The sequence below is a fragment of the Zingiber officinale genome, chromosome 6A, assembly GCF_018446385.1.
Source record: "Zingiber officinale cultivar Zhangliang chromosome 6A, Zo_v1.1, whole genome shotgun sequence".
Taxonomy (NCBI): Eukaryota; Viridiplantae; Streptophyta; class Magnoliopsida; order Zingiberales; family Zingiberaceae; genus Zingiber; species Zingiber officinale.
In genome coordinates, this window is record NC_055997.1 from 14,303,058 (window position 1) to 14,327,867 (window position 24,810).

Genomic DNA, 24,810 nt, shown 5'->3' on the forward strand with positions numbered 1-24,810 from the left:
GGTTTGGTACGGTAGGAATGTCAACTATATTTCATTTACATGCTTCAAATTTTAATTAAGGATTCATATACCCGAAATTTAATAGTATTTTAATATACATTAATGATGAAAAAAATAGATATCTAAATTTAATAAAATATTTTTTTACTTATATATATTATAAATATTAAGGGAGAATAAATATTAGACTTAGTAAAAACTTTTTTTTTATAAAAAATTAATTTAATATATTTTAGTAAAAAAAATTTAAAAAAATATATTTTTTTAACATGATATAAAAGATTTTCTACTTGTAATATTACCAATCATAAAATATAAAATTAAAAAAAAATTAAAAAAAAATTAATGAGAAAAATTCTCAATAATATATCATAAATAAATTTTAAATCCTAATTGATTAATGAGAAATTTTTTTAATAATATATCACAATTGAGTATTAAACTTTAAATCTTTAATTAATTAATGAAAAAATTTTCTAGTAATATATAGTCATATTTTGTACTCCTCTATAATGGCGTTAGGGTACCTAAAGAATAGTGGGTAAAGAATAATTAATTAAAAAAAACAGGTTTAAAATATGTAAATTACTTTTCCCATCCCCTCTAACACCCACCCCACTCTCTCTCCTCTATTAAATGACATTTTCACCCCCTCCTTCTTTAAATAATAAGTTTTTTTTTCTAATTTTATTTACTTCTTTAATTTTTTTCAATTTTATTTACATTTTTAGTTTTATTTTTTTAATAAATTTTGTTTATTATTTTTTCATCAATTTTTTTTTTAGCCCTATTTTACTTTTAAATTTTTTATAAATAATAACCCCTAAAATCTACTATTAAAAAAATAAAAGATTACAAGAGATCGAATCCTCTATTCCAATGTCACCTATTCTTGTTCCCACTCGTCGCCTCAGCCCACTGTCGACGGCACCGTCGGAGGCCCTCGGTTGCCGCCTTGATTAAAATTATATCCTAGGGAGAAGGTGAACGTAGTGAGGTCGCATCGGCGCAATCAGCGCCAAAATTTGGCCGGATCTAAGCAGACTTTCCTTCACCGTCGATCTGAGTCCTTGCTCAGATTCGGTCGAATACCGATGTCGATCGTGTCGATGGCGATCTCCCTAGGTTCACCTTCCCTCTAGGGTATAGTTTTGGTCGGGACGACGACCAGAGGTCGCTGGTAGTGGACTGGAGGCGATGAGTAGAACACAGGGACAGAGAAAATTACGAACATAGAATCCGATCTTAGATTACCAATATGATATTCTTGCCAAAAAAATACTTAATAAAAAAAAAATGAAATAAAAAAATAATATAAAGATAAATAATATAATGGAACTACAAGAGAGTGTGTGGAATGTGAAAATATATAATTAAAAAATAAATAAAATATTAAAAAATTATACTATTTTTTTAATATTAAATAAATATTATTTACCATGGTAAATATATAATAAAAAATTATTTAAAAAGAATAAAATTGATAAAAAAAATGATAAAAAAACTGATTAAAAAGAAATATAAATGTGAAGAAAAAAAAACGTGGAGTGAATAAGGGGTATAAAGGTCAAAAACATGGGTGGGCTCGGGAGGTGAGGGTGTCAGGGGAGGGGGAAAAGCAAGTCTCTTAAAATATAATTCTCTATTCTAATTACCATAATTGTTTAATTAAATGTTAACCGTAATTAAATATCATCTTCTCCGTGCTAGTTACGTCACATCTCCTTTTATTATTTCAAATTTTATTAAATAATTGTATAAAATTAAATTATATTTTAAATTGTTATTTTTTTTTTAACGTAACTTATGAATTTCAAAACTATTTCATTAAATATGACATGCCTCTTTTAGTTATAGAAAGTATTTCGTCCAAAAATTTATATATCAATGAGAAATGATTTTATTTTAATTATTTACCACTTTACATAAATTTATCTAATTAATTATGCTATATTTAATTTTGTTACGGTCAAAATTAACTTAAATTTTGGCTAAATTAAACACTGCGAAATAACAAAAAGTATTATTTAGTTCAAGAGTAATTCCCGCGGTCGAAAATACTAATTTAAATATTGTTATGAATTAAAAATAACACCATCATCGGATCCAAGCTCAATCGAATCTCTGGGACGGCACGTAAGGATTGGAAAGTTTACTTTAAACATGTTTTATATCGGATCCTATTTATCTGCTGTCCGCCTAACGATTCCCCGCGTCAAGCGTCCCTGAACCACGATCCCACCAAGCACACCTGGCAGAATCTGACGGTTAATATTCCTTTCCTAAAATGGACGGAGGATGTTGAATATCCGCATAAAGATCCTCCTAGCGGCCGGAATTTGAATCTTCTATCCCAATATCTCTCTACCCCTTATTCCACTAGCTAAACGATAATCGAACAAAACAAAACCTCTCTTTATTTTGAGTGAAATTTTCTAATTCTTTCGAACAACTTCGACGCTCCTCCGGCTTTCCTTCGAGTTCAGATCTCCTCCCTCTGTCGACTTCTCATCTCCTCTCTTGGTTGACTCCAGCAACACTTATTTCGTCGACTCCAACTCCATTAATTCCAGCTCTAAAATTTCAAAAGTACCTAAAAGGGTGATTTCACCCAACAATGATGCTCCATCAAAAAAAAGGTCTTTCCATTTACTCGATTGGTTCCGACAACTATTAGCTGTAGCTTCGCCATTTCCGCCATTGTGGTCCTCAACCACCATCACTCTAGCTCCAGAATCCTGCAGAAGGTGTCCTAAATTCAGATTTCATCACTCTAGCTCCAACGGCCGTCACGTCTCCAATGTCCATCATTGTCGTAGCTTCGTCGCAACTGTTGTGCCCAAAAGGATGTCCGCATATCTCCACAATGACATGATATTGTCTACTTTTGGCCAAGGTCCTCATGACTTTGCTCTTGGGCTCTCCCCAAAAGGTTTCATGCCAATGGAGATATCTTGCTTCCTTTTAACCCCATGATCTTTACCAAATCTTTCCAATGTGGGACTTTGATTGAACTCCAATAATCCTTCCCTCAAACGAAGGACCACAATTACTCTCATGGTCCGGGCCTCCCCGCGAGCATCTGGTCACTCTGACATGCTCTGGGCCTCCCCGCAAGCATCCGCACCCGGTCACCTTGACTTATTCCGGGTCTCCTTGTGAGCATTCGACCACCTTGACCTGCTTCGGGCCTCACTGCGAGCATTCGGTCACCCTGACCTACTCGCCTCCCCGCGAGTATCAGGTCACTTTGACCTGCTCCAGGCCTCCCGTAAGCATCCAATCATCCTGATCTGCTCCAAGCCTCCCCGTGAGTATCCGGTCACCCTGACCTGCTTCGGGCCTCCCTGCGAGCATCTGGTCACCCTGACCTACTTGCTTCCGCACAAGTATCTGATCATCCTGATCTGCTCCAGGCCTCCCACGAACATCCGGTCACCTTGACCTACTCCGGGCCCACTCTCAACTTCATTCAAGGTCACCCCACATGGTATCTGGTTCGTACCATGGCTCTGATACCATTTGTTGTGCCCAAAAGGATGCCCACATATCTCCACAATGACATAATATTGTCCACTTTGGGTCAAGGCTCTCATGGCTTTGCTTTTGGGCTCTCCCCAAAAGGTCTCATGCCAATGGAGATATCTTGCATCCTTTAACCCCATGATCTTACCAAATCTTTTCAATGTGAGACTTTGATTGAACCCAACAGCAACAACCAACAAGTATGAGATTATTTTGGAGGAGTCATTTAGGACTTTTATTGAATGGTTGTGGTTATGTATGTTCTATATTTTTTTGACCTAATTGGTATTGATTTTAATTAAATTTTGTTGAATTTAAGTATTATTGTTCTTGCAAATATAGATATGCGTATGATGCCCTCTTTATCCAAATTGGTAATGTTTGAGTGAATTCAGGTATTTTATGCAAGTTGGAGCTACTTTGAGTGAATTTTATCAAATTTTTCATAAAAAAAGGGCAGTCTGGTGCACAGAGCTCTCGCCATGTAGAGTCCCGGGGAAGGATTCATTGTCAAATTTTTCATAAAAATGAGTAATTTTTCATTACTATGCAAATTGCTACTGTTTAGTTTAATTTTGTAAAATTTTACTTCTTTTTTGTTATGTATTAGGTTGCTATTCAATGATATCATTAAGTAACAATAGCATTGACCACACCAAATTTTAAATTTACAATGCAAGGATTGCAGACTAAGAGCATTGGTGCTAGTCTCGAGATTGACCAAGAACCCAGGAACACTATATTATGGATGTAAGCAACATAGATAGTTAAAGTGGGTGAAGTCCGATACTTGACTAAATGAAGACACCAGTGATATACATTTTAGGTAGTTACCAAGAATGGAGTAAGGGTAGGAAGTGAACACATTACTTTTCCTAGACATAATATGGGAAATTGGAATGTATCGCTCATAGTCTGGATATTAGTGATAGTGAACTTAATTCTTTTGGCAGTATAATTGATGTGTTTGTTAGTTGGTCTGGTTAAGTAATACTAATATTGTAATGTAATAAAGAAATGTAATTATGAATGATGTCGACATTTATTTTTTTATGGATGGATAAAAGTTCTATATCATTATTTTAGTTAATGCATTCAATTTTTGACATTATTTCATTTTTTTATTTTTGTAATCTTCGTTATTATAATTCCAAGTAAGCTATATTTTGAGCTTACATTTACTCGTTATCAGTGTATCTTATTTGTTGACAAATGGATAATGTTCATTGATTAGTTTACTTCAATTGATCTTCTGGAGTATTCAAGTTTATTTTAAAATGATTTGCTGGAGACTTCAAGTTAATCTTATTACTTTATGGTCTACCAATTATAGATGTGATTCATCAGGCAAAATTTTAACTAGAAAAATAAGTAATTTACACTCGTTTAAGTCCGACACAATCGAAATTCAACCTAATATAAGCCATGAGTAAAATTACAATGGAAGAAGCTTCCTAAAATCTAATGTAAGTGATCATCATATTCGTCTTATCTTGTTCTTTGCTTGGTCTGCTGTCCGAAGCTGAGACAGTTGCCTGAAAGTCCGAAGCTAACACAGTTGCCTGAAAATAACCAATATCAGAGTGAACTTGAGATAGTTGTTTCAATTTATTAATAAATATTTAGTTTTGTAATGTTAAAACATGAGTGAACTTGAGACAGTTGTATTGACAAAAGTGGTGGAAATTGAGTTTCAGCCATACTCATGTTGGTTGCTACTCGGAAAGCCTAGAGGTTCTACTGTACAAAAATTTTGTACAAAAGTCTGAACCTTTTCCTAGCTACCATGTGTTCTTTTAAATTAAATTTTGGATCGCCTGCGGAACTTTACACGTTTGATCCAAAACTTAATCTATTTGTTCTTTTAGGTTTTGACTTGGATCTCCTGCGGAACTTAACACGTTCGACCCAAATCACCTTAAGTTATTAATTCCATTAAATATTAATTTCCATAATTGGTTCCCAATACTGACGTGGCGAGGCACACGGCCTTCTTGGATATGGGAGCAACCACCACCGACTAGACAAAACCTTTTATAGAAATCTAATATTTAATTTCCTAAAATAACTTTAGGTTAACCAAAAAGAACAATCAAATCATAAGGAAAAGAAAAAATAAAAGAACACAACATCGAAAAACATATTCAAAATTTTAGAACGTAAGCCTTTTGTATTTGGTATTATTTCCATAAATAACTAGTATGATGCGGAAAGAAAAATTACTAGTTATACCTTGTAGAAAAACCTCTTGATCTTCTACCGTATTCCTCTTCTAACCTCGGACGTTGTGTGGGCAACGATCTTCCGAGATGAGAAACCACCAACCACCTTCTTCTCCTCCTAGCTAGGTTCGGCCACAAAGAAAGAAGCTTCACCAAGGAAGAAAATCAAAACACTAACCAAGCTCCAAGAGATGCTCGCTTCCTCTCCTTCTTCTTCTTCTTCTCCAAGTAGTATCCGACCACCACAAGAGCTCCAAGGAAAGAGAGGGGTTCGACCACCACAAGAGGAAGAGAGGGAAAGGATAGCCGGCCACACCAAGGAACAAAAGAGGGAGAGAAAATAATAGAGGTTGTGTCTCATGAAGGCACCCCTACCCCTTCTTTTATATTCCTTGGCCTAGGCAAATTAGGAAATTTAATTACAATAAAATTTCCTTAATTTCCTTGACATGATTTAATTGAGAAAAATAAAATAAAATTTCCCCAATTAAACTCTAATGGCCGGCCACATCAAGAGGAAATAAATTAGACAAGTTTTAATCAACAAATTAAAACTTCCTAATTTGTTTCCGGAAATTTTAAAAATAAAATTTCTCTTTAAAAAACTCTTTATGGTTGATAAAAGGAAATTTCTATAATTTTAATTTTATCAACATGTGGATAATTTTAAAGAGAAAATAAAATATCTCACCAATCTACAAATAAGGAAAGAGATCTAATCTCTTTCTTTAATCTTTTGTAGATCTTTTACAAGAGAGATATTTTAATTTTAATTCTCTTTAATAAATTATTTCTTCCACATAATAAAAATTAAAATTAAAATCCCTTTTTAATTTAATTTGGCCGGCCCCTCTAGCTTGGGTTCAAGCTAGGGTCGGCCACCCCAATTTATACCTAGGCCGGCCCTAGCTTGGTTCCCAAGCTAGCTTGGCCGGCCCCCTATTGGTGGGTATAGAAGGTGGGTATAGGTGGGTATAGTACTCTATAAATAAGAGGCTACGATAGGGACCGAGAGGAGGAATTGGTTTTGGTCTCCCGATAAAATTAAGCATCCCGTGTTCGCCTCGAACACACAACTTAATTTTATCAATAATAATTCATTCCACTAGAGAACTATTATTGAACTACCGCACCAATCCCAAATTACATTTTTGGGCTCCTTCTTATTATGAGTGTGTTAGTCTCCCTGTGTTTAAGATATCGAATGTCCACTAATTAAGTGAGTTACTGACAACTCATTTAATTAATATCTAAATCCAAGAGTAGTACCACTCAACCTTTTCATCATGTCGGACTAAGTCCACCTGCAGGGTTTAACATGACAATCCTTATGAACTCCTCTTGGGGACATTATCAACCTAGTATCTCTAGGACACAGTTTCCTTCTATAATCAACAACACACACTATAAGTGATATCATTTCCCAACTTATCGGGCTTATTGATTCATCGAACTAAATCTCACCCATTGATAAATTAAAGAAATAAATATCAAATATATATGCTTGTTATTATATTAGGATTAAGAGTACACACTTCCATAATAACCGAGGTCTTTGTTCCTTTATAAAGTCAGTATAAAAGAAACGACCTCAAATGGTCCTACTCAATACACTCTGAGTGTACTAGTGTAATTATGTAGTCAAGATAAACTAATACCTAATTACACTACGACCTTCTAATGGTTTGTTCCTTTCCATTTTGGTCGTGAGCTACTGTTTATAATTTATAAGGTACTGATAATATCATCTTCTGCATGTGACACCACATACTATGTTATCTACAATATAAATTAAATGAACAACTACAAAATATAGACAATTTGACCAAATGTGATTCTTTATTCATAATGAATGTTTACAAAGCTTAGGCTTTCAGTATACACTCCAACAACTCAAACCTTCAACACAGCTACCAAGTGTTTGCATTTAATTTGTAAGCTAAAATAATAAAATATAGTCTTAGATAGTGATAACATAATTATTTTAGTTTAACATACTAAAACAATCCTTAATTTGATTGATCATCCGTTGACATTCTACACTGGACAAACTGAATATACTTTCATAATGCTCTTCTATACCCTGTTATATAAAAAAATGATTTAATTCTATATGCTTTTTCAAATCTAACGACAAAAAATAAATTCAAATATACAACACTTTAATAAAGACGAAACCTTAACAATTGTTGAAGTTTAGCTGATTTTCCTCGCTATTTTCCTTTTCCTTGAAATCTTATCTAAGTCACCTTTCAACCTGTTACCTGAAACCGTTTTTTTCTTCTTTTTAATTCCTTTGACTCTAAGAAAGTTTTCTTCGCCAATTTTGAACTCTCTTTCATTTAAAAGTCTTGTTGTGTCATTTGGATATTAAACCAACTGACCCGCTTCTTGATTTTGTTAGGGTCAATTTATAGCTAGAGGGGGGTGAATAGCTCGTCGTGCACTCGTTGCTTGCTCCTTGATGATGATATGCAGCGGAATGTAACTGAAGTAATGCTAACACTAGGATTTACTTGATATTCACTACAAGATGAGGTGACTAATCCAAGGATCCACACGTGACACACACTCACTAATAAAAACACTCCTTCTCGACAACTACTGGAGGTGGAGAAACCTCGTACAAGATTCACGCAACAAAATATACAAGAAGAAGAAAAGATAAGCTAATACAATAATAAATCTTGTTGGGACCAATGTGGCCGCTAGAGGGGGGTGAATAGCATTTCGTCGCGCTTGCGTCGGTTTGCTTCGTCTTGATGATGATATGCAGCGGAATACTCGAAGACAAACACTCACAATGCTAACAACTAGGATTTACTTGGTATCCACCTCAAGAAGAGGTGACTAATCCAAGGATCCACATACGACACGCTATCTCCACTAATAACAACTCCTTCTCGGTCGCAGCCAGAGGCGGAGAAGCTCGTACAAATTCACACACAACACAAACACAAATGCAAGAAGAAACTCTAAGAATACAAGTGAATACACCTTTCTTCTTGCTACTTGTTGTTGCCTCTTGAACCGTGAAGATGCTCCTCAAGTGCCTTCAAGAACTGGTGTGAGTGCTGGAGAAATCATTGTGAAGATCGCTATAAGCTCGTAGGAAAAGATCGCAAAGATCTAGTGAAGAAAACTCTCCGCCCAGGCTATGACAGTGCCTCCAATCGATTGAAATCAACCTCAATCGATTGCCACATCAGTACCGCTCCATCGCAGCCGTCCATCACCTATATTTTGCAACGGTCACTTCCCAATCGATCAACCGATCGATTGGGACTGGCTGAATCAATCGCTCGATCGATTCAGCGCCTCTCTGTGCTCTCGCGTCCGTGTGAGAGCTTCTGCTGCCCAATCGATCGACCGATAGATTGGCAACTCCCAATCGATCGCCCGATCGATTGAGAAAGCCTCTGTGCTCACGATTTCACATCCCAATCGATCGGTCGATCGATTGGGCCTTCCCACAATCGTAGCACAGTCCAAATCGATTGACTGATCGATTTGGATCATGTTCAATCGATCGCCCGATCGATTGAACACTCTGAACTTGACTCAAACTTAAGTCCAAAGTTCCAAACCCAACTTTCGGTCAACCATGACCTGTTGAGTCTCCATGCCTAGCATTTGGACATCCGACCAACCTTGAACTAGCCTTCTAGCCTCCTCCATCAGCCTTGCGTCCTTCGGATATCTCCCCATCCTTTATGTCTTACCTTCAGGAGCTTCCTTTGGCCTCATCCTAGTTGTCGGGTCTTCCTTGCCAAGTCATACCAGGACTTACCTTGCCAAGACCACATGCTTGGACTTACACCATTTGCCAAGATCACACTTGGATTTTCTAATTGTCTGGCTCCTCACCAGGACTTTCTCCTGCCTAGCTCCTCACTAGGACATTCCCGTTGTCTGGCTCCTCACCAGGACTTTCTCCTGCCTAGCTCCTCACTAGGACTTTCCAAATGCCTAACATCCAGTTAGGACTTTCACAGTCAAGTCTCCTGTCAACCTTGACCTGCTCGACTTGTATTTTCATCAACCTGGTCAACCCTTTGACCATCTCCATAACCGGACGATTGCTCCAGCAATCTCCTTATATTGTCAAACATCAAAACTCAAATCCTGACTCAAGCTTGACTCAACTCAAGTTTAGTCAAACTGGTCAAACTTGACCTAGGAAAATTGCCCAAACAAATCTTACAAGATTTACAATGAAGAAACCCTAGCTTGCTCTTCTTCTAGCTTGAATACACATCTTGACTTGCTTGAAAGTCCAACAACACTCCTCTCTAAGCCTCGAAGATCTGATGTGTGTGTGTGTGAGCTCGATGGAGAAGAAAGCGTGAAGATCGGGAGAAGAGTTGCGAAGAAGAAGCTCACCAATGGCTATATACTTCGCGCTTCTAGGGCTCCCAATCGATTGGGCATGCTCCCAATCGATTGCCACATCAAATCAGCTTCATCCCAGCTGTCCATCACTCGCTACCTACGTAACGATCACATCCCAATCCATTAGTTGATCGATTGGGGAGCTTGAATCGATCGGCTAATCGATTCAGCATTCTTATATGCTCTCACGTCTGCGTGAGAAAACTTGCTCTAATAGATTGGGGAGTATTCTGTGCTCGCGATTTCACTTCACAATCGATCGGTCGATCGATTGGACCAACCTTCTTTGCAACACACCTTCAATCGATCGACTGATTGATTGAACCACAGTTCAATCTATCAGTTGATCGATTGACTTCCCTTTGACTTGCTTAACTCAAGTCTAGGGTGTTGGTTGCTACTCGGAATACCATCCTAGTTTCCTTATATAAAAATTTGTACAAGCATAGAACTATCCTGTTACCTATGTGCTCTACTAAAGTTAAATTTGGATTACAAACGATGTTTAACATTATTAATTCAAATTTCTCCTTTAGAAGTTAAACTTGAATTGGGAACAAAACTTAACATTCTTACTTCAAGTTCAACCGATGTGATATTCCTAAGTTAAATCATATTACAGAAGTTGATCAAATATCTATTTCAAGGATCAACTTCCAGGTCAAACGTGGCGAGGTACTAGACCTTCTTGGGTATGGGATCATCCACCACTGTCTAGGCAAAGCCTTTCTAAGAAATCGGATATTTAAACTTCTCACAGTAAAGTAGGTTTAACTATAGAGACCTCAATAGAAACACATTATCGAAACATGAAATTGAAAAATAAAATCGATAACAAAAAATGATAATTAAAATCGATAACCTCTTGTGGTTGGTTTTACAAGATCTATACAAAAAGGATGCACTATTTATGATGCGGAAACTTATAACTAGTTATACCTTTCATAGCTTATAGACCTCTTGATCTTCTATTGTATTCCTCTTCTTATCTTGGACGTCGTGTGGGCGACGATCTACCAAGATGAAATCCACCCAAGCCTTCTCTTCTTGCTTCCAAGTTTCAGCCACCAACAACCTTCAAGGATGATGAGTTCCGGCCACCAACCAATCTCCAAGGTAGATCTGCTACCTTAGCGGCTCTCCTAGTACCGGCCCCACGGATATGGAGGGAGGTTCATGCAGGTACATAGGCCATAAGCGCATGGCGGGGTAAACCCTATGTCGTTAGTTCCTGAGAATCGACCCCTGTCCATTACGCCAGAGATATCATGAGCCCACCGTCTACGCTACGCCCTGGGGGCACCAACCAATCTCCAAGGGATGCTAGGAAACAATGCCTCCTTTCTCTACTCCTCCTTCAAGCATAAACCGACCACCAATATCTCCACAAGGGTTGATGTCGCCGGCCACCAAAGAAGAAGAAAAGGGAAAGAGGAAGTGTCGGCCACAAGGAAAAAGAGAGGAGGATTAGAAGATGTGTTTTTCGATGAGGCACCCCCTCATTCTCTTTTATATTCCTTGGTCTTGGCAAATAAGGAAAGTTTTAAACATAATTAAAACTTCCTTATATTCCTTGCCAATGACTAAAAAGAAAAGTTTTAAAATAAAAATTAAAACTTTCTTTTTTCTTGTCATGGTCGGTCACCCCTATTGCTCCAAACAAGGAAAGTTTTAAACATGAAATTAAAACTTCCTTATTTGTTCCCATAAAGAAAAATTTTAAATAAAAATTTCTTTTTAAAATCCCTTGTTGGTTATAAAAGGAAAATTAAAATCTCTCTTTTAAAAGATGTGGATGGTTACAAAAGAGGAAAGTTTTATTAAAAATTAAAATCTTTCTCTTAACTACAAATAAGGAAAGATATCAAATCTTTCTCTTAATCATTTGTAGAAAGATTTAAAATTTTAAAACTTTCTTTTAAAACCATGGCTCCCATAATAGGAAAGATTTCAAAATTTAAAACTCCTTTTAACCTTAATGTAGTCGGCCACCCTTGCTTGGGCTCCAAGCTAGGGTCGGCCACAACTTGGCTCCCATCTTAGTTTGGTTTGGCCTGCCCTAGCTTGGGCTCCAAGCTAGGCTTTGGCTGGCCACCAAGAGGTGGGTAAGAAGTTGGGTTTTTGGTGGATATAAGACTTTATAAATAAGAGACTACAATAGGGACCGAGAGGAGGAATTGGTTTTGGTCTCCCGATGAACTTGAGCTTCCCGTGTTCGCCCCGAATACCCAACTCAAGTTCATCAACAATATCTCATTCCACTAAAAAGTTATTATTGCACTACCGCACCAATCTCATATTCTCCTTCTTATTATGAGTACGTTAGTCTCCCTGTGTTTAAGATATTGAATACCTACTAATTAAATGAGTTACTGACAACTCACTTAATTAATATCTAGTTTCAAGAGTAGTACCACTCAACCTTATTATCATGTCAGACTAAGTCCACCTGCAGGGTTTACATGACAATCCTTATGAGCTCCTCAATAGGACATCATCAACCTAGATTACTAGGACATAATTTCACTCTATAATCAACAACACACCATATAAATAATATCATTTCCCAACTTATCGGGCCTATTGATTTAACGAGCTAAATCACACCCTTTGATAAATTAAAGAAATAAATATTAAATATACGTGCTTGTTATTATATTATGATTAAGAGTATGCACTTCCATAATAGCAGAGGTTTTGTTCTTTAATATAGTCAGTATAAAAAGAAACTACCTCAAATTGTCCTGCTCAATATATTCATAGTGTATTAGTGTAATTTATTAGTTAAGATAAACTAATACCTAATTACACTACAACCACTCCAATGGTTTGTCTCATTTCATCTTGGTTGTGAGCAACTGTTTATAATTTATAAGGAACTGATAACATGAACTTCTGTGTGCCTCCTCACACCATGTTATCTACAATATAAATTAAACGGACAACTACACTTAGCATAAATGTAGACATTCGACCAATGTGATTCTTATTTTAAAATAAATGTTTATACAAAAAGCTAGAATTTTAGTATATACTCTAACATAGGGTCACCAATTTCAACATCCGGTCAATAATGACCTGTTGGAACTCCTCATGCCTAGCATCTGGTGAACCTTGACCTGTCGAGACTTCTTCGCTAAGTGTCCAGTCAACCCTTTGACCCACTTGGACTTTTCACCTCGTGCCAAGTGTCCGGTCAATCTTGACCCACTTGGACTTACTGTCTCGTGTCAAGTATTCGATCCTCCATGACCCACTTGGACTTTCACCAGATGTCCGGTCAACCTTGATCCATCTGGATTTTCTTGTGCCAAGTATCTGATTAATTCTTTGACCTACTTGAGCTTCCCAACACCAGGTGTCCGGTCAACCTTGATTCATCTGGATTTCCATGTGCCTAGCTTCACTCACCAGGTCTTTCTTTCTGCCTAGTTTCACTTACTAGGGCTTTCCATCTACCTGACTTCACTTACCAGGACTTTCACCTAGCTTCACTCACTAGGTCTTTTGTTTTGCCTAGTTTCACTCACTAAGGCTTTCCATCTGCCTGGTTTCACTCACCAGGACTTTCACCTAGCTCCACTTACTAGGATTTTCACCTGGCTTCACTCACTAGGATTTTCTCACTGCCCAGCTTTACTCACCGGGACTTTCCCACTACCAGACTTCACTCACTGAGACTTTCACCTGCCTAGCTTCACTCACTAGGTCTTTCACCTGGCTTCACTCACCAGGATTTTCCAACTGTCTAGCTTTACTTACTAGGTCTTTCACTTGGCTTCACTCACCAGGATTTTTCCTTTCCTAACCTCCAGTTTAGGACTTTCCTAATCAAGTATCTGGTCAACCCTTTGACCTACTTGACTCTTTTTCAACCAGAGGGGAATTGTATCAACAACCTCCCCAATCGGACGATTGCATCTGCAATCTCCATGTATTGTCAAACATCGAAACCCAACACATCAAGACTCGAGCTTAGTCAACCACTTCAACCTTAACCTAGGGATATTGCACCAAAAGGCTCGTCATTGAGTGTTGGACAATTGATTCATTAACTTGTAACCTCTCATCCACTATCTTAAACATACTCAACAAACCATCTTTAACAAACTTGTAAGTGTCTTCCCTCTCCGCTACCTTGGTAACCAATTGAAACACAATTCTTTTAATCGCATATTGTGAAGTATTTTTTTTTTGGATTCAAACTACCTTTGTTCACAATAGAATCATTAACTCCAAAATATTCATCTTTTGCTTTTCATGTCCCCCTTTTCAATTTATATTCACTTGGGATCTTCATGATATTTTTTATCATAAATATTTTAAAAATATGAGAACACAAAATCCAAGCAAATTCATATTTTCTATTGTTACAGCTACACTCAATTTTTTCACACAATGAATTAAGTGTAACTATTTGATGGTAACTCCTTTTGTGAGAAGTAATTTTATATTTTGTATGTGATCCAACATCCTCACAAATTTCTACACTAGAATAATGAGATTTGTACTCTCTTGTTCAAAACACTTGTATATCTTAGGAATATAAATATAACTTGCATGCTTTAAAATTTTAATTGGATACAATAAACAAGGAACATTTGAATTTGATTTAAAATCAACTTTTAACTTTAGGGGTGCAAATGAGCACTAAGCCGCTCATGAGGAGCTCGGGAGAGGCTTGGTTAAAACTCGACTCAAGCTCGAAGTTGTCTGAGCCTGAGTCAGCTTGATTAGAAATTGAGCCGAGCTCGAGCCTAATTATTACTGGCTCAGTGGCTCATTGAGCTAAACGAGCCAATAATAATATATTTTTTTATAATATATAATATATTAATTTATTTATTAAAAAATAAAATAATTAAAAAAATTTGAGCTCGAGCTCAAGCCCATAATTAAATATTGAGCTTGAGCTCAACTCTACATGCTCGAGCGAGCTCGAGCTCGAGCTCGAGCTCGAGTCGAGTACAAATCGAGTTGAGCCAAGCTCGAGCCTAGGCTGGCTCGAGCTCGGCTCGGCACATTTACAACCCTATTTAACTCTTCATATTGACGATCATTAAGCAATATTTGGAAATGATTGAAAAAGTCTAAAAACTTGTGTTGATAAGCGACGCACCTTTTCACAATATTATTCATACTCTCACTTCTTTGAGTTTTACTCATTTCCGCACAAAATATTTATCGTACATATACTAAAGTCCATTTTTCCTTTATGCGAAACAGACATCTCAACCAACCATTGTCTTCAAGTGTATACTTAGTCAATAGCATGTTTCAAGTTGAAATAAAATCTTACTCTTCATCAAAATCATATATACATGAGGCAAAACTTTTAACATACTCTTTGAACTGAGAAAAAACTCAACTCAAATGTATTGCGGTATTTTGATAAATGTACTAAATACACAAACGATGATGTGTTTCAGGCTATCTAGAAGCTAAAGCCTTTACCATTGCTACATTTGATATGTAAGAATAGTTGTTGGTTTTTTTCACACGTAGCTCTGGTAAATGTATCAAACAACCACTCAAATGTCAAATATGTTTCATTATATAATAAAGTTGTACCAAAAATTATGGATTGCTTATGATGATTAACACCTACAAACAATACAATTAGACGACCTTCATTGTTCTTCTTGTAGGTTGTGTCAAAGCAAACAACATCTCCAAAATTTTCATAATTAGCTCTCATCTTAGCATTAGACCAAAAATATTAGTTATCAAAACATCTTCATCAACTTGAATAACATTAAAAAAATTAGGATCATCGAACTCCATTTTTTGTAAATATTCCAATACACCTCCTGTATCCCCAACTCTTATATTTCTTGTTTTTTAAGATCGCAAGTAGTTTTTGTAATCTTCAAGAATAAAACTTAAATTCTTCCTCCCACCTATTTATCTCACCATAAGATCATAAGATGCTTTTGGGGGGATTCCCATACCACTTATCATCTCAATCTATATCGCTGTAAAAGAAAATATATTTCTATGGCATCTCGAGAGCGTGAGTTTTATTTAGACTTAAAAAATAATGATTATGTTTTTAACAAATTGCACTACACTAAACTTATCATTTTTTTTTTACAACTAACTTTCATTTTAGCTTCACAACCAAACCTTGCTTTATGACAACTTGATTTCACATAAATATCTCGTTTGTCCTTTTCTCTTTTACCTCGCACACAATAACAAAAAATCATGTCAACTAATTTATCTGATTTATCATTATGACTTTTAGTCCTTATACCAAATCTAACTTGTTTAGCATATTTCAAATAAAATTTATAGACATCCTTTTTTGTCTTAAATTTCATATTCATTTTTGACATCAATTCTTCTATGATGTTCAAACCTTTAAAATCAATCAAACAATACAAAAAATTTAATCAACAATGCAAATATTCAATTAAACTATGTAAAATTCAAGTTATATAAAGTTTAATATAGTCCCAATATGATTCTTATTACTTTATCATCCCAATGGTTTTCGTTTGTTTCAAAATCCCAACGGTATTCGTTTGCTTCAAAATTTAACTGACGATAACTCGTAGATTCACTCTCCATGATAATTACTTTCATCCTGAAAAAAAAATAACCAATAATATAAATTCTTGATGGTAGCAAATAACAAAAAAACCCAACAAACTCATATGGAAAACATTACATTTTGAAAACCTAAATCCAGAATTATTTTCAATCATAGTTTTGTTGTACAACAAGCAAACCACACACACAAAAAAACAATACAACATTAACCTCATTGTCGTTGGATGAAATTAACCTTTTAGGGTACCTTTGAGATTCTAGAGCTGGAGTGATGAAGCAAGAGCTGCTAGAGTCGATGAAGGGAGGAGATGAGAAGTCGACAGAGAGGAGAGATCCGATGGAGTGTTGAAGTTGGGAGGGAGGAAAGAATTAGAAAATTTCACCTAGAACGAGGAAATATTTTATTTTTTTATTATTATCGTTTGACTAGTGGGAAGGGGGATAGAGAGATATTAGAACAGAAGATCCGAACTCCCAGTGGGGCCGAGGCACTATGTGGGGAGGACAGATCCTCTAGGCCAACAACAAAGTGAATTAGGAGATGAACCACTTGTAATTACGGTCGAATTATGACTACAATCTTGCCGCAATTGGTTACGATCCTTTCTTGATTTTATCGCCCCCCAGATTATAATTTGGATCCTTCCCGGAGGTCGCCAGCGGTCACCGGTGCTGAACAAGTGGCCAGACAACCTCCGAATGGTATCCAATTATCTGTACCGATCCAAACTATAGACAAGAGAAGATAAATCTAAGAAGATATCATAACTAATTATGACCATGATATCTCACTATAATTATAAGTGATTCATTCCCTTTCTTTTTGTTTTGTTTTTTTTTTTTTACTAGAAGATCTGGACTCCTATGTGGGGACAGCTACTGAGTGAGATCGCCTGCCCACTCGCCCGAACAGATCTAGACCGTTCATTTACCAACCTGGCTCGTCTCGTCGCTTATATAAAGAAGGGGAAGGCATTTCCACGCGGAAGATCGGAATTGGATTCAAGAGGAAGAAGAAGGTGAAAGAGATGGCGAGGAAGAAGATCCGCGAGTACGATTCCAAGCGCCTAATCAAAGAGCACCTCAAGCGCCTCACCGGCATTGATCTACAGATCCGTTCGGCTCAGGTTTTTTTTTCCCGAACCTCCTATCTCAATCGATCGCTCTTCCGATCTATCCATCTGGACGCCATTCGAGTTTTACTATCTTGCATTACTAATTTTGAGGCTTTTCCATGTGTTTCTAATCTTCTTTATATGATTTGTGTCAGTTTATGAGGTCTGGTCGGTGCTTTACTCTGAGCGATTTGTTTAATTTTGAGGATAGAAATAACTTTTTCCTTGGAATTTCTCGTCAAAATAGATCGTTGGAGCTGGTGGGAAAATTATTGATGTTTTTTTTGTAATATAGGTAACAGAATTGACGGACTTAGATGAGTTGGCGAACAGGGAAGCATGGCTTTCGTCTCAGAAATTGGTGGTGAAGCCGGACATGCTGTTCGGGAAGCGTGGGAAGAGTGGTTTGGTGGCTCTTAATTTGGATCTATCTCAGGCAACTCAGTTTGTTAACGAACGCCTAGGAAAGGAGGTGATGATCTATATTGCTTTATTTTAGTTTTTCCGTGTAATTAAGCCAATAGTGTGATTGAGTCTGATTGTATTGCGATAAAAGATTTCCTTATTCTTCATAAATCACCATCCGATCATATGATGTAATCTAATGCTCCCTCGTTGCTTAAAAAGGTTGAGATGGGAGGATGCAAGGCTCCCATCACCACATTTATTATTGAGCCATTTGTACTACATGATCAAGAGTACTACCTCTCCATTGTGTCTGAGAGATTGGATTGCACCATCAGCTTCTCAGAGTGTGGAGGCATTGAAATAGAGGAGGACTGGGACAAGGTTAAGACGGTCTATCTTCCCACAGAGAAGGCCATGACAGATGAGGCATGCGCTCCGTTGGTCGCATCCCTACCCTTGGAGGTGAACTTCACTTTGAAGTTGTAGTTTCTCTAGTGCTCCAACTCTTCCCTCTTCACATCTTACATATATTTGTATTTTTGTGGATGCTATAACCAGTTGTTCTGTTGTACTCAGATACGAGGAATAATAGGGGATTTCATAACCGGAGTTTTTGCTGTGTTCCAAGGTATGCAATGGGTTTTACAACTCTACACCTTTTGTATCCCTATTATAAATTCTTACATAAGGCTGTTCTTCTTGTGCTTGTCTGAAAATTGCTTGACACATTATTTTTGTGGAGAACGATGTTATAATGCTTGGTGAGGTTCATTCTATTTCATGGATACTATGTTGCCTTCTGTTGTCTGAGATATATTTGATTGTATTTACTTATCGATGTGTATTTTAATAACTCACCCTCAAAATTGTCTTGACTTATTTGTTCCCATAGTCATCTAATATCTATTTAGAATTCTATGTCCAGATACATCTTTCTTAGTGTATTTGCTTATTGATTTTTTTAGAAACTCACAGTAAAATATCTTGTCGACCTATTTCTTCCCATAGTCATCCAATATCAAGTCACTGTTCTATTATACCTAATTTTGTATCATTCAAGATCATTAATGATTATTTACTTTTTTTGGTTCACTATATTCTTTGCAGATTTGGACTTCAGTTTTATAGAGATGAACCCATTTACTTTAGTAAATGGCGAACCATACCCACTGGATATGCGCGGAGAATTGGATGATACGGCTGCTTTCAAGAATTTCAAAAAGTGTGTAATTATTTCTAGGCTAGAACTTACCTTGTGGAAAAGGCTGGGTTGTTTTAATTTGATTTTATATTCTGCTGCTAAAATTGAAGGCATTGTGCAGGTGGGGAAACATAGATTTTCCACTTCCTTTTGGTAGAGTCCTAAGCTCCACTGAGACATTTGTTCACGAACTTGATGAGAAGGTAAAAAGGCTTAAGCTTGATAGTTTTCCATTTCTATTTATTAGAACACTATTGGGATTCACAGTAGTCAATTCACTTGGTTATGTTTAAGCTTATATATGATCTATACAAGACCCACGGTACCAAAAGTCTGGTTTCTTATTTTAAGATCGAAACTCCTTAGCCTGCAGATATGTTTTAAGAGTTATGAGCAGGTGGCTGTGTTAGTTATCGAAACTCCTACTGCTCTTTAGGCCTATAAAGCCATGTGCATTTGTTAATTGCATTCATACTTGAAACCCATAAAAAGGCTGCCATAAGGTGATATCTCAAAATCATAATGGCTATTGATGTAACTGCCAAATTATCAATTGTGATCGTGCTGCATGACACTGATTCATCACACTTCTAGACCTGTGCTCTTTCCGTCAACCAAATTCACTGGTAATGTAGGAATCTAATATAACCCCCTTGAAGGGTCATCATTTTTTGAATTGGAACTCAGAATCAGATTCTATTAGCGCTTACACGTGCAAAATTTAAAATTCTACATTTGTTATGAAGAAGTCGTAACCACCAAGTTCCCCGCCCAAAAGGCTACTGTTTAAGTCATTTTCGAAGCCTCCGAACATATTCTTTATTCTTTTTATGATATTTTTGATATTTCTGATATTTAAGAGTTAGAGATTATCTATATAAGAAAAAAAATGATAATCCCAGTTAGCCTCATTGACTATCTCTGAAGGTGACCGGCCCGGTCCCACGGAAATTTCCCACTGGCCACCAAGATAAATCGGGAAGCGCACGCGGCGGCCAACCCAAAAGCCCAACATCCTTTGATTACGCCCTCCATTTGGAAGAAAAATTCCTGCAAATATGCCGTAGTTGGGGTTCGAACCACGGGTGCCTGGGAGACAACCTGGATATCCTACCGCGTCACCATGACCCCAGGGACTGATTGGATTGCCTATATAAGAGCATCCATATCAGATATCCTATTCCAAAATTTTATCTTAAATTTTGGATAGGATAGTTAAAAAACCTTTGCATTAGCTATCTTATACATTCCGTAAATTATGTATTTATGAACAGTACTCTAAATTTAGAGAATAGATTCTATTCCCTAAACATTAAGAGGAGAGAGAAGAAATAGAAAAGCTGATATATGGTATATTGAAAAGTAGATATCTAAATTTAATAAAGTAATTTTTTTATTCTAAATTATATATTTTGGATAAGAAACTGATGTGGATACTTTAAGTGTCCTGTTTTGAAAAAAAAATTCTGTTACGAATTTTTTTGATAAGATTTCTTTTCTTTCTTTACAAGATAAGAATTGAGGTCTATATATTAGGATTTCTTTCCTTTTGTGAGTCTTAAAGTCTAGAGTCTATATAAACACCTGTTTAATTATTTCATCATCTATTATTAACAAAATTTTCTATTATTAATAAAATTTTCTTTTTTGACAAATGAAAGATTTCTCTTTATTTTATTTAAGTTTTCTTCTTGTCAACTCAATTCTTTCCTCTTGTTAGTTCATAAGATAATCGCTATCCTATTGTGGCAAAAGGCGATTCACTCGCCCCCAACGCTCCCGCCAACCCGTCCCTAGGCCAACACGGAGGAGGTAAATCATGGATAGCTACTAGCCATTAGTGCAAATGGCCAAGACATGGGGGAGATTATACTCGGTCACGCCGAATTTCGACCCGAAGACCTCATGTGACAACACCCCATGTCTTAACCATCGCACCGCTCCGAAGGGACAAGATAATCACTATCCTGGCATCAACTAGTGGGCACTTTATATTGTCATTCCAGCCTCTTTTTTCTTCTCATTAATTGCTTTGTATGATTCGCTTCAACATTTTTTTCCTCATCCTTGGATTGTTTTACCCGCACCATGGAATTCACATTACTTCATGCTTGCTATATGACATGTATGATCGAACTCTGCTCTTGGGTTGATATTCCTGATGCTTCTAAGTTGCTTATCCCTCACAATGCATAGTGAAATGAAGAGGAGTGAAGAACACTGAGGCAGGGAAGGTTCTCATCATCTGCAAGCATCTGATATTTAATTTTATGACACTGCGCCACATTCAGCTAGTCGAGCACATCTCATCATTAGCCTTTGCTACTACAAACTTTGGCTTAATAAGAATGTTGTTAGGTTATAGTTCACTATTAGTGCCACATAGAGACTCCTTAGGCGTTAGGATCACCAAGTTTGTCTAGTGTCTGGAAACCTAATCTGTTTGCCAACATGACAGGGTCGTTCCCATACATGCACTACCGTAAAATCCCAAATATAGTGCCTATATTAGGGCAATTTTTTCTTTTACTAAATTCCATGAGACTTTGTTGTTGTTTCATTTAACTTAAATATCCAAACAAAACTGGGTATATGGTTCAATTGGTATTGGTTGACATCACTGAAAGTATTGTTTCAGCCATCAACTGATACTAATATTATATAGACACCACTCTGATGATGCATTTCGTTGCTACTGATCAATACACGGCCTATCTTTACTAGTACCATCATCTGTTTCCAGTCACGAAGAGGAGAGATGGAACACTTTAAAACAGAGGTGAGGAGAAAAGGATAGATGACTGTCAATCCTAAATTCCGTGGAAAGAGATAAATTATGAGATTAGTTTATAATCAACTTAACTAGGAGATAAAGAGGAATTTTTTATCTAAAAAAATAATTAATCAGATCAGGTAATGTCAAACCTAGGACGACCAGCCCAGTTCAACTCCAATGAAACTTTCCACCGGCTGTCAAAATAAATCAAGAAATGCTCGCAGTGAGTAGTCCAGAAATCTAGTATCTCTTGATTACACGTCTTATTTGGAGGAAAAATCTCTATAAATATACAATAGAAAGGAATCAAACTATAAATACTTAAGAACATTATTAATCTGGGCAATGAAAATTTATGAAGTTGAACTTACTGTGATGCTAGAAAAACTCATGCTCCTATCTTGTACTTGACCTTTGTGAGTTGAGATGGTTTTTATAGGTTAAACCTTATTTTGTTAATGTGCCTTCGTATAGCATGTACTTGAATTATCTTAGCTTGCCCCTAGGGTGTAGCGCAGACGATAGCATGTACTTGAATTATCTTAGCTTGCCCCTAGGGTGTAGCGCAGACGATAGACGCATGGTATCTTTGGCGTAATGGTCAGGAGTCGATTCTCAGGAACTGACGACCTGGGGTTACCCTGCCATGCGCCTATGGCCTGTGTACCTGCATGAACCTCCCTCCATATCCGTGGGGGCGGCACTAGAGGGGCCGCTAAGGTAGCGGATCTACCTTTGAATTATCTTAGCTTAGAACTGATACCCTAATATGTATTAACATTTTTAAAACCTTAATATAACATCAAAATAGAATTAGCGTGTATGTATATCTTGCTTACCCTTTTTTGGATTTTACCTGCCTAACCCAGCTTGAACATTCTTTGGTGGATTTCATTTTAATCATCCCATTGCATTTTTATATTAAAACATGATTGTTCTCTCTAATCCTTTCCCTAATATTAAAACATGACTGTTTTTTCAATTTCCATCTTGCACATTCTTACCTTTTCACGCCATGTTGTTACAGACTAGTGCCTCCTTGAAGTTCACCGTCTTAAATCCCAAAGGACGCATTTGGACAATGGTGGCTGGTGGTGGTGCCAGTGTCATTTATGCCGATACGGTTAACTCTCTCTCTCTCTGCGCTAATCATTTTCTGCAGAACTCATGTGCCCCATTTGCATTATCATTCTGACTTAATTGTCTATTAGGTTGGAGATTTGGGTTATGCATCTGAACTTGGTAACTATGCCGAGTACAGTGGTGCTCCGAATGAAGATGATGTCCTTCAATATGCTAGAGTTGTTCTTGATGTATGAATTCACTATCTCTCTCTTTATCTCTCTCCTCAATCTCTGATCTATTTCTGAACATCACATTCGTCTGCATCAGTGATATCGAAATTCCTCTTGTTTTGCCCCATCAGTGTGCAACTGCAAATCCTGACGGTCGGAAGAGAACTCTCCTCATTGGAGGTGGTATAGCAAACTTCACTGATGTTGCTGCTACATTCAATGGCATCATCAGGGCCTTGAAGGAGAAGGTTAGTTCACAAAATTATACCAACTATTTTATCAACCCTAACTTAATGACTTCTGGGCTTGTTTTATCCGCAGGAATCAAAGCTCAAGGCTGCAAGGATGAACATTTTTGTCCGAAGAGGAGGCCCAAATTACCAGACCGGTCTGGCAAAGATGAGGAAACTGGGCGAGGAGCTTGGGATTCCTCTTGAGGTCAGTCACTAGGAACTCGATTCTGTGACACTTGTTGTGCCAATACAACAAAATCAAACAAATAGTGACATCTATTATTGTTTTAGCATATCAACTATAATTAAACTGTCATCTAAAATAACGAAACTATGATACTTCAAGGAAACCTTAATGCCTATATTATAACTAAATTGTAGCACCAACTATAACCAAAGTTTTATCGTTAAACTGTGACACTTATCTACCATGTTAATACACAACAAATCAAGATATAGTATTTAACCAAATTGTAACGCCCATTATAACTAAACTCTAGCATCTACTAGAATCAAACAACCACATCCTACAATATCCAACTGTAGCATTATATAAACCCAAACTACTCTGAGATTGGCGCTATGCTTGTCATATGAAAGTATCCTTCATCAGACCTTTGGTGAATGAACCTTCATATAATCTTATCTATTTTCACAGGGGAATTCAAAGACCTGAAATCTATGAAATTCGCACTCCTCTTTCCATGCCTAGATACACTATTTTCATTTTTAGGTTCTATGCCCAATCTGCAGGAGAGTCTAAGTGGCTTGAATCTCTGTTACAGGTTTACGGACCCGAAGCAACAATGACTGGAATTTGCAAACAAGCAATAGACTGCATCATGTCTGATGCATAATTGACCTCTGTGACTCTCTGTTGCTTCAGGAGTCTATGAAAGATGCGTGAATTAGAATAGTTGCTCTTGAACTAATTCTACAAGTTTTGCCAAGTAAACTCTGACGATGAAGATAAATTCTTCATAATTTTAGATGAAGTAAAAGGTTTTTGTGTTGCATGTTCCAGAGCAATTGATATTTGCTTATTCTTGATTTAGTTTCGTTCCACTTGGGCATACACAATGATTCTA

At 36.8% G+C, this 24,810-nt stretch overlaps 1 protein-coding gene across 2 annotated transcripts; it reads left to right on the forward strand.

Moving 5' to 3' along the window:
* The first annotated feature begins 17,604 nt into the window (after positions 1-17,604).
* On the forward strand, positions 17,605-24,739 carry LOC121995895 (ATP-citrate synthase alpha chain protein 3-like). Of its 2 annotated transcripts, XM_042549667.1 has the most exons (11): positions 17,605-17,821; positions 18,105-18,281; positions 18,437-18,679; positions 18,794-18,845; positions 19,325-19,439; positions 19,540-19,621; positions 23,222-23,317; positions 23,406-23,507; positions 23,621-23,737; positions 23,811-23,927; positions 24,508-24,739. In XM_042549667.1, exons 1-11 carry the CDS (start codon positions 17,723-17,725, stop codon positions 24,577-24,579), a joined length of 1,272 nt encoding a protein of 423 aa, XP_042405601.1. In that variant the 5' UTR covers positions 17,605-17,722; the 3' UTR covers positions 24,580-24,739. The 2 variants fall into 2 exon arrangements, with proteins under 2 accessions (XP_042405601.1, XP_042405600.1); XM_042549666.1 differs by lacking the exon at positions 24,508-24,739 and having other exon boundaries at positions 23,811-23,948.
* The last annotated feature ends 71 nt before the right edge of the window (positions 24,740-24,810 follow it).